We start from the raw sequence: 10857 nt of genomic DNA on the forward strand, positions 1-10857 counted from the left end.
CACTGGGAATAAAGACTTCTTACTGTATAAAAGCCAGATCTCTGTCTATGTCCTCCTTCCGTCTCTGCCGGGCTGGGTCCATGCTGGGTCTCTGAGAGGAGGAGGAGAGGAAGACCACAGGCTGAGAGAAAGACAGGAGTTACAGATGTCATCAGAAACAGTCTGAAGCAGCCTACGCCCACTTCCTCCAACAGTCTACAGCAAGTGACAAAGACCATCTTGAGAGGACCAGGACCTGATCCGGCTCCAGCTCTTTCCCTAAGAGAGACACACAAACATCTAGAGAGCAGCCCGGACCCTCAGCCTGCTGCTCCCCGGCTAGCAGGGCGCGGACCCGGGCTAACCTGCACAGCCTACCTGCTGGAGCCAGGAAGTTCATCGAACAGGGTCAAAGTTCAAATCAAAGTCCAGTTCTCCAGAGTCCGAGGAGAAGAAGAGAGGACAACTGACAGACTGAGGACAGGTCGAGCTGTCACGGAGACAGGAAGCAAGGAGAAGACTTTAAGTTTCGATTCCCAGCAGATCAGATCCTCCACGAGCCAGCTGCTGACAGAGCACTGGCCCTTTAAGAGACCGGGTCCGTGTTCGCCCTGAGTTCTGTCTGTCAGGCAAAAAAACACAACAACACAGCCCTGATCCCTGATCCCTGTCCGCAGGTTCTACACCCCTCATCCCTGTCTGCAGGTCCTACACCCCTGATCCCTGTCTGCAGGTCCTACACCCCTGATCATTGTCTGCAGGTCCTACACCCCTGATCCCTGTCTGCAGGTCCCGAGGATGATCTCATCTGAACATTTAAGAGACACATACATGGTTTTTTTAACTGAATAACTGAAGTCTCCTGGAGTCCTTTTAAAACAACACATTATTTTGTGTTATTGGTTATATAAGATCCTTCTGTATGTATGTTTGTGTGAAAGTGATTATGTATTGTTATTGATCTAACCGTGTTCTTAAACCTCTGCTCTCTGGTCCTTTAATTGGGATAAATAAAGTATTTTGAATTGAATCTAATACAGAACTACAGATTCCCACAGTCTCGACGTTCAGTGAACGCGCTATTGAGCAGCGGTGTTCCTCAGCAGCACTTGAACGCACCGTTGTAGTCTCTTCAGTTTAAACTACATCTCCCTTGTGTCTCTGCTGGGCCGTGGAGGGTCGGTGTGCAGCTGCTGATCCGGTTTGAACGTCAGGAGCGAGCGGGAGTGTTCGGGACTGATCGAGGTAAAGATTCTTTCATTAAACCGGATCAGACTAATCCCCGGGTCCCTGTTAGCTTCTCCGCTGCAGCTTGTTTAAAGGCGCGGAGGGGCCCGACTAACTCCTGGGAGACGTTAGCGGGTCCTCGGACACGAGAGGCCGAGTCCAGCATGCTGAGTCCCTCCTGTACCTGATAACAGACTCAATAATCAGCTCTGAGGTCTGAACCTGGTCTGAACCTGGTCTGGACTCTGACAGCAGGTGAAGAGTTTCTGACCCACAGATGCTACAGTTAGCTTAATTAGCATTAATTAGCATTAGCTGATAATCCTGATAGCATGGCAACACATTAGCAGCTAATGCTAGCTGCTGGGTCTGAAGGTAAAACTACCTGAAACTAGATTAAAACCTCACGAGGGGACAGGAACAACACCTGGAACAACACCTGGAGGCGGTTTACTGTAATCATGGATCATTAGATCCGAATCTGAAGATGAATATTGAGCTGAGAGCTGATTCAGGGACAGTCTGTGGATCTGTCAGCAGTTTGTGAATAACAGAGTCAACCCTTCCAGAAACAGGATCCAGTAAAGTCCATGATATTCATCACAGCCTCATGATCTGCTGTTTAAATAACCTTTAGTATATGATCAGTGTTGTTTCATGTCAATAAGTGTGATGCTGCTGTAAACACTGACACTGTGATGAAGCTCCTGAGACTGAAGGTGTGTGTCTCTCAGGTGTCCTGATGGCGACAGACATTGTGGCGCAGTTGGCCGACTCTCTGGCCAGAGCTGCAGTCGGGGGGGAAGGAGAGCTGAGCTACAAAGGCCAGGGCAGGAAGCTGGACGATGCCTCTTCAGGTGAGTGAAGCTGTTTAATGGATCCATGCCTGTCTCTCTCAGGTCTGTAAGGTCTGTCAGGTCTCACCTCTCCCTCCTCCTGTCTGCAGTGGAAGACATGGTGAAGGAGATCCAGGACTTTGAGGGCCTGGAGGCTCTGAGGCTGGAGGGAAACACTGTGGGATTGGAGGCAGCTCAGGCCATCGCAAAGGCTCTGGAGACCAAGAGCGACTTCAAGGTGACTGTTGTTCTTTATGAAGCTGCGCTCTGAGAGTTCATCATCCTGTCTGTACTCTCTAACCTGTGAAACAATGAAGTGTTTATTATTAGACTGAGCCTAAAAAACTTTAGGAAGCTGAATCTAACAAAACACCTGTTGATGTTTGTAAAGACAGTTCCTCAGATTGAACCTTGTTGATTGTTTATGTCACATGATGAGGACTCGGATCAGCTGATCTTTAAACATGTATTGAAGTTTCCTCTGTTGACCTCGTGTCTCCTCTCTCTCCTTCAGTGCTGTTATTGGAGCGACATGTTCACAGGCCGCCTGCGCTCTGAGATCCCTCCTGCTCTGGTATGAAAGACAGACGTCCCGTTGAAGCTTGCACCCTGTCCTGTCTGAGTTCTGACTCCGCTGTAACGCCGTCTGTTGTCGTTGTTTGTCTCTGTGGATGTAGACGTCGCTCGGGGACGCTCTGATCCTGGCGGGCGCTCGGCTGACGGTGTTGGACCTCAGTGATAACGCCTTCGGACCGGACGGAGTGAAGGGCATCGAGAAGTTACTGAAGAGCTCCGCCTGCTACACCCTGCAGGAGCTGCGGCTCAACAACTGCGGGATGGGCATCGGAGGAGGAAAGGTGAGTCATGAGAGACGTGGTTTTATAAACTCCGGTCACAGAGGGATGCTTCAATGACTCCTCTAGACGTCTCTGAGAGTATTCAGAGTTCCCTCTGAGAGTGAGCTCAGGTACCTGATCTGCAGTCTGAAGAGAGACCTCCTCCATGATGCCGTCTCACTGAGCCGCTGGCTCTTTGATCTGTTACTGAACTTTGAGAGACTTTGGCTCTGATTTCTGTCAGCCGGGATAAAAATCAAAGTTTCCAAAAGAAGAAAAGTTCTTAAAATCATCAAACGTGTTTCCACACAGAGAAATAAACCTGACGTACTAAAACATGTGGGATCATTTTTTCAGATCCTGGCTGCCTCCCTGACCCAGTGCCATAAGAAGTCCAGTAAGGATGGCACCCCCCTTAGCCTGAAGGTGTTTGTTGCAGGAAGAAACCGCCTGGAGAACGACGGAGCCACGGCCCTCGCACACGCCTTCCAGGTACAGTTCTCCTTCAGCCGAGCTCCTCCCTGAAGAGACAGAGAGAAGGATTGAGAGCACCTCAGGGTGTGACTCTCCTCCCTGTAGAGACGGAGAGAAGGATGGAGAGCACCTCAGGGTGTGACTCCTCCCTGTAGGGACGGAGAGAAGGATGGAGAGCACCTCAGGGTGTGACTCTCCTCCCTGTAGAGACGGAGAGAAGGATCGAGAGCACCTCAGGGTGAGACTCTCCTCAGGGTGAGACTCTCCCCAGACTCTCCTGAGGGTGAGACTCTCCTCAGGGTGAGACTCTCCTCAGGGTGAGACTCTCCTCAGGGTGAGACTCTCACTCTCCTCAGGGTGAGACTCTCCCCAGACTCTCCTCAGGGTGAGACTCTCCTCAGACTCTCCTCAGGGTGAGACTCTCCCCAGACTCTCCTCAGGGTGAGACTCTCCTCAGGGTGAGACTCTCCCCAGACTCTCCTCAGGGTGAGACTCTCCTCAGGGTGAGACTCTCCTCAGACTCTCCCTGAGGGTGAGACTCTCCTCAGACTCTCCTCAGACTCTCCTGAGGGTGAGACTCTCCTCAGGGTGAGACTCTCCTCAGACTCTCCTCAGGGTGAGACTCTCCTCAGGGCGAGACTCTCCTCAGGGTGAGACTCTCCTCAGGGCGAGACTCTCCTCAGGGTGAGACTCTCCTCAGACTCTCCTGAGGGTGAGACTCTCCTCAGGGTGTGACTCTCCTCAGGGAGTGACTCTCCTCAGACTCTCCTCAGGGTGAGACTCTCCTCAGGGTGTGACTCTCCTCAGGGTGTGACTCTCCTCAGGGTGAGACTCTCCTCAGACTCTCCTCAGGGTGAGACTCTCCTCCCTGAGCTCTTCACCCTGACTCTGAGATGTTTGCTTCACAGCTGATGGGGAGCCTGGAGGAGGTCAACATGCCTCAGAACGGCATCAACCACCCCGGTGTGACAGCGCTGGCCACGGCCATGCAGCACAACGCCAACCTCCGCATCCTCAACCTCAACGACAACACCTTCACCGAGAAGGGCGCCATCGCCATGGCTCAGGTACGCTGACACACGTCACAGTGTTTGGAGACAAAGGGCACAGAGGCTGATTGAAGAGTTCGTCTATATGTGTCGGGGGATAAGATCTTCATCTGTGTCTTATTGACGACTTTAAAACTAACTCATCTCTGTCCAGATTTAAACACAGCAGTGAATGATTCTCAGGGTCTCAGTGGATCTGGTTTCTGTGACCCGTTTCTTTAACAGGCCCTTAAACACCTGCGCAGCATCCAGGTGATAAACTTTGGAGACTGTCTGGTGAGACCTGCAGGAGCCATAGCCATCGCAGAGACTGTAGCTGAAGGACTGCCCATCCTCAAGGTGAGAGAAGAACTCCAACCTGAGCTTCCTCTCAGCTCTGTGTCAGACCCACGTGTTGTGGTGGACTCAGTCTGCGTGTAGACCAGGACTGACCCTGCTGACTCTGACCCTCTGTCTTAAATCAGAGCGGTGATGTCCCCTCGTGTTTTCAGCTTTGTCTCTCTCTCCTCTGAGTGAATCTCTCCGTCTGTTGAACAGGAGCTCAATCTGTCGTTCGGGGAGATCACAGAGGAAGCTGCGCTCGCCGTGGCTCATGCAGTGAAGAACAAAGACCAGCTGCAGAAACTGGACCTGAACGGTAAGACCTGCTACAAGCTGAAGTCTCACATGAAGGAGTGAACATTGAGGACTCTGCACGGAGCAAACGGCTTCAGTTGGATGTGGATCATGGTTCTGAGAGAGCAGACCTGCTGCCTGATGGTCTTCCTGTTTTCTCCTGAATCCTCTCTCTTGTTTCAGGTAACTGTCTCGGAGAGGACGGCTGTAAAGTCCTGAAAGACGCCATGAAAGGCCTGAACATGGGCGAGCTCCTGGGATCCCTCAGGTAACCTGGTCTCCTGTGTTTGATGAACTCTGGAGGTCGAATCGTGCTGTGCATCAGTTAGTCTCCAGTTAAAGGGGTCCAGTCAAAAACCCTTAGTGATACTTTAAGAGGAGAGCTGATGTTTGAACTCTGTGTCCACATCAACAAAGACGAGGACAAACAGTGTCTTTAATAAATATAAACTCAGCTGAAGAACTAAAGAGAGAAGTTTCAGTGTTTACTCAAAATGTCCACTAGAGGTCTCCTCACACTCGATGCATGGCCTGATTAACAGAAGAGGAGGAGAGCAGTGTTAATAATAATAACTTTATTTATATAAACATTTAAAAACAATTGTTTCTGTTTTGACAGACAAAGCATGGTTCAGTAACAAAGTAGACCTTTAACAGACAGGGAGGAGAAATTTAAACAACAGAATACAATGTGAGGTTAAACAGAATGAAGTGATGAGACAAGAGACCAATAAATCATTCTTTAAGAGGTTTTTCAAGGATGAATAAAAAATAAAAGGACAATGGATAAGTCAATAAAAGTTTTAAAGCTGGGGTTGGTGTTCAGATTTAGATCCACTTTTTGTTCTACTGGTTAAAATGATCTTTATGTCCTGATGGTAATCAATACATAATGTGTTCTTAAAAAAGAGGTAAAAAAAAGCTGCTATCTACAGCCGGAGTAAACCTGGGAAAACACCAACCAATCACCGCCATTAGGGTCCAATTTATAAACCAATCAGATCCCGTCCTGCCGTTCTGCCCGCCTCCTGCAGAGCGTACATGTCCCCGGCGTTCACTCCCCGTCTCCTGCCTCTGCTTCCCCTGACTCTACTGACTGCCCCTCTCGCTCCACCTCGGGCCTGTCCCCTCTGACCCCATGAGGGGCTTTGCTCAGGACTGTAGTCCGGATCAGAGTCTAAAAAGCTCTCACCCAGGGGCTCTGACAAGCAGAAGAATGAATGACATTTAGTAAGTCCTACAGAAATGTAGATGTACTGTAGCGTCCGTCCGTCCGGACGCTGTAGTGATGACGAGTCGATTGGTGAACACGTTGATCTTTAATAACCGGTCACTGTCGGCCGTTACCACGCCAACCAACAAAACAACAATCAATGTTTGAATGAATGAAGAACTTCTCCTCTTGTCTCTCCTCTCTCCCGCTCACACACTCTACACCTCTCCTGATGCCTTCACTGACTGTCAACACTGTAGGAATTAAGAGCATCTAAACTGAACAGGTTTAACAAACAGTAGAGTTGTTACAGTGTTATATATGTGTTATAACTTTTCTCCTGATATCGTGTCACCAGGACAACTGGATAATGCTAGCATGACAGTTGTGAGTGCTAACAGCAGCCATGTTTGTTTGTGTTTTTAACTTTCACTATGAGAATGTTTTGGTGAGGACCGGTTTTGAATCAGTCACCATCATATGGTCGTGAATCAGCGGCGCTCGTACATGTGAGCGGGGGCGTCGTTTTGGAGGAGCTCCGAGGGGGAGGGGGGGAGGGGTTAGGCGGAGTCCTGAAGACATGCTACATTCAAATTCATGCTAGTTTTCTGAGACTACCAACCCTAGCTTTAAAAGGACAATAAAAGGTTTTCAGAATGAGAGGACGACATCACATCAGGAAAATTAGAAAAAGTGAAAAGGATAAATTAGGAACATTAAAATGATAAATAAAAAAATGAATTGAAACAATAATCAAATCTAATTTAAAACAATGAATCAGTTGGATCAAAGCTTGTTGCTGTCAGAGAAACTTTACAGTCCTGTGATAAACCGTGTTTGGACTCGGCTGCAGTTCAAACTAAAAACATGTCGTGAACGAGGAACACGTGTTTCAATCTACACTCATCATAGAAACAACCACCTCCTCTTCCTCCTCCTCCTCCTCCTCCTCCTCCTGACTCTGCAGAGTGAATCAGTCTCTCTCCTCTCACCTTTCTTTTCCTCCAGTGACGATGACGGCGAGCCAGAAGACGATGACGATGAGGACGATGATGATGACGAGGAAGAGGATGAAGAGGACGTGGACGAGGAGGAGCTGGAGGAGGAAGAGGAGGAGGAGGAGGCAGAGGAGAGCAGCAGCAATAAGGTGAGGGAAGGGATAAGATATGAAGGATGTGTTTGTTGGCGTTGTCGGTCAGCTGACTCTCTCTCCCCCCCTCTCTCTCTCTCTCTCTCTCTCTCTCTCTCTCTCTCTCTCTCTCTCTCTCTCTCTCTCTCTCTCTCTCTCTCTCTCTCTCTCTCTCTCTCTTTCTTTCTCTCTCTCCTCTCACGTCGTAGTTCTCCACTCCGGCTGCAGCTCCTCGTCCTCCAGACGTCTCGTCCTTCCTCAGCTTCCCGTCTCCAGACAAGCTGCTGAGCCTCGGCGCCAAGAGGGCGGCGCTCATCGAGCAGCAGGTAAACATGGACTCCGTCTGTGAACCCGTCTCATGTCAGACTGCAGCTGCTTTATTACATGATGTGAAAGAGCAGACGATGAAGGTTTGATCCTCCTCCTCCTCCTCTCTGTGTTCAGGTGGACGTCTCTGATGCATCAAAAACAGCCGAGGCCTTCATGAAGATCGCCTCCGTGTACAAAGAGGAGAACAACGATGTGAAGAGCGCCGTGCTGGAGAGCATCGGTGAGACACATCGAGTCTGAATGTGTTGGCTTCACTCTTGTTGAGCCGTCATGTCGTCCATGTTTACCGTGCTCGTCCTCGTGTCTAATGAAGCCGATGTTCTCTCTCTCAGATGCTCTACTGAAGAAAGCCTTCTCCTCCCCGTCCTTCCAGGGTTACAGCTTTGTTTCGTCTCTGCTGGTGCTGCTGGGACTCATCAAGGTCTGAAGACCAGGATCAGTTCTTATTCTTTATTCCTCTGGTCTGAGTCTCTGATCTTTGTTCTTTATGTTCTCTGTCTCTCTGTCGTTCGTCTGCAGAGTGAGGACAAGGTGAAGCCGATGCGCGTGGCTCCCGGTCACCTCCACGCGTTGGAGCACGTGGTTCGACAGGACTACTTCCCCAAAGAGAGCGTGGCCGTGCTGGAGGCCTTCGTGTCCCGGTAAGGACGTAACCGCAGAGCCAATCAGGAAGTAGCTAACAGGTACAAACTACTGCAATTACTGCAGCTAGCATCATCGGTGGTGGAGCCTCTCTGGTGATCGTTTCATGTTGAGGGGTTCATCTTCACAATCTGACTCCTGAACACGTTCATCTTCACACTCTGACTCCTGAACACGTTCATCTTCACACTCTGACTCCTGAACACATTCATCTTCACACTCTGACTCCTGAACACGTTCATCTTCACACTCTGACTCCTGAACACGTTCATCTTCACACTCTGACTCCTGAACACGTTCATCTTCACACTCTGACTCCTGAACACCTTCATCTTCACACTCTGACTCCTGAACACCTTCATCTTCACACTCTGACTCCTGAACACATTCATCTTCACACTCTGACTCCTGAACACGTTCATCTTCACACTCTGACTCCTGAACACCTTCATCTTCACACTCTGACTCCTGAACACGTTCATCTTCACACTCTGACTCCTGAACACCTTCATCTTCACACTCTGACTCCTGAACACCTTCACACTCTGACTCCTGAACACCTTCATCTTCACACTCTGACTCCTGAACACGTTCATCTTCACACTCTGACTCCTGAACACCTTCACACTCTGACTCCTGAACACGTTCATCTTCACACTCTGACTCCTGAACACGTTCATCTTCACACTCTGACTCCTGAACACGTTCATCTTCACACTCTGACTCCTGAACACGTTCATCTTCACAATCTGACTCCTGAACACGTTCATCTTCACACTCTGACTCCTGAACACGTTCATCTTCACACTCTGACTCCTGAACACGTTCATCTTCACACTCTGACTCCTGAACACGTTCATCTTCACACTCTGACTCCTGAACACGTTCACACTCTGACTCCTGAACACGTTCATCTTCACACTCTGACTCCTGAACACGTTCATCTTCACACTCTGACTCCTGAACACCTTCATCTTCACACTCTGACTCCTGAACACCTTCACACTCTGACTCCTGAACACGTTCATCTTCACACTCTGACTCCTGAACACGTTCATCTTCACACTCTGACTCCTGAACACGTTCATCTTCACACTCTGACTCCTGAACACGTTCATCTTCACACTCTGACTCCTGAACACCTTCATCTTCACACTCTGACTCCTGAACACGTTCATCTTCACACTCTGACTCCTGAACACGTTCATCTTCACACTCTGACTCCTGAACACCTTCATCTTCACACTCTGACTCCTGAACACGTTCATCTTCACACTCTGACTCCTGAACACGTTCATCTTCACACTCTGACTCCTGAACACGTTCATCTTCACACTCTGACTCCTGAACACGTTCATCTTCACACTCTGACTCCTGAACACGTTCATCTTCACACTCTGACTCCTCAACACGTTCATCTTCACACTCTGACTCCTCCATCACGTCACGTCAACACACTGACCTGCTTGTCACACTGCAGAGCTGCACAGATACGTGCCGTGTCCGGCTCCCTCCTGTATCCAGCTCTTATAAACCGTGTTACCGTGAGGTCAGCGCTCCCGCAGAGCGTCTGCTGAGGCGAGGTCTGGGACTCGTGATGGATGAAGATCTCTAACGTCTCTCATCGTCTCTTTCACAGAAACAACAAAGTTCTGGAGTCGTGTGGGAACGCCAGAAACGGCCTCCATACAACGCTGCAGAGAGTCAGGTCTGAGAGCTGAGGACAGACAAACACACACACACACACACACACACACTGACTGAACTGAACTGCTCCCTGATTGGACAGCCTGCGCCTCCTCTCTGAGCTGGATGTTTGGCTCTCATGCTGTGGACTCTCTGAAGTGCTCTGTTTACTCTCAACACACCACGCTCTGACCACTCTTCTTCCTCTCTCTCTCTCTCTCTCTCTCTCTCCTCCTCCTCAGACGTGTGTGAAGTTCTGACCTGCTCCTCCTCCTCTTCTTCCTCCTCCTCCTGTCCCTCCTCCTCCTCAGATGTGTGTGAACCTCTGACCTGCTCCTCCTCCTCCTCCTCTTCTTCCTTCTCCTCCTCCTTCTCCTCCTCCTCCTCCTCCTCCTCCTCCTCCTCCTCCTGTCCCTCCTCTCCTTCCTCCCCTCTCCTCTCTCTCCTCCTCCTGTCCCTCCTCTCTCTTCCTCCTCCTGCTCCTCAGACGTGTGTGAAGCTCTGACCTGCTCTTCCTCAGCTGCTGTACATTGTTTGATATCTCCTTCTCGTTCTCTTGTTTTATATGAAATGTTTATCAGATTGAATATTAAAATAATATTTGATGTTATTAAATTGACTTTTCGATCATAAAGGGATTACACTGTTTTCTGAGTTTGAGTAGAAATAAAGCTGATCTGAGTGTCGGCCGGTTTCTCATTTTATTCAGATTCAAACACTTCTGTTTATTTCTGTGTTCATAAAAACTGTTAACTCAACTTTATTTATAAAGCACCTTTCATACAGACGAGCATGCAGCACAAAGAACAGACAGAAAACAACAGAGAGGTAAAATAATCAA

General features: G+C 49.3%; 2 protein-coding genes across 7 annotated transcripts in view; one reads left to right on the forward strand and one right to left on the reverse strand.

The window, feature by feature from the left end:
• The window catches only part of LOC117831750 (zinc finger CCCH domain-containing protein 7B-like), a 14978-nt gene extending 14388 nt beyond the window's left edge, over positions 1-590 (reverse strand). The window contains exons 1-2 of one of the 2 annotated variants that reach the window (XM_034710559.1): positions 358-590; positions 24-91 (exon numbers count right to left, since the gene is read on the reverse strand). In XM_034710559.1, coding sequence (XP_034566450.1) covers positions 24-82 — 59 coding nt within the window. In that variant the 5' untranslated portion in view covers positions 83-91; positions 358-590. Of the gene's footprint in view, positions 1-23; positions 122-357 lie in introns of both variants that reach the window. The other variant, XM_034710558.1, reaches the window with a different exon arrangement.
• Positions 591-1068: 478 nt separating this feature from the next.
• On the forward strand, positions 1069-10315 carry rangap1a (RAN GTPase activating protein 1a). 5 transcript variants are annotated; one of them, XM_034710561.1, is made up of 16 exons: positions 1069-1224; positions 1930-2063; positions 2153-2280; positions 2557-2616; positions 2720-2899; positions 3236-3370; positions 4261-4419; positions 4627-4740; positions 4939-5038; positions 5200-5284; positions 7238-7376; positions 7568-7684; positions 7803-7908; positions 8021-8109; positions 8208-8329; positions 9970-10315. In XM_034710561.1, the coding sequence occupies exons 2-16, from the start codon at positions 1949-1951 to the stop codon at positions 10049-10051; spliced, it is 1731 nt and encodes a 576-aa protein (XP_034566452.1). In that variant the 5' UTR covers positions 1069-1224; positions 1930-1948; the 3' UTR covers positions 10052-10315. The 5 variants fall into 5 exon arrangements, with proteins under 5 accessions (XP_034566452.1, XP_034566454.1, XP_034566456.1 ...); XM_034710563.1 differs by having other exon boundaries at positions 1941-2063; XM_034710565.1 differs by having other exon boundaries at positions 1070-1224; positions 8208-8371.
• The last annotated feature ends 542 nt before the right edge of the window (positions 10316-10857 follow it).

Source organism: Notolabrus celidotus, chromosome 20 (assembly GCF_009762535.1).
Source record: "Notolabrus celidotus isolate fNotCel1 chromosome 20, fNotCel1.pri, whole genome shotgun sequence".
NCBI classification, from domain to species: Eukaryota; Metazoa; Chordata; class Actinopteri; order Labriformes; family Labridae; genus Notolabrus; species Notolabrus celidotus.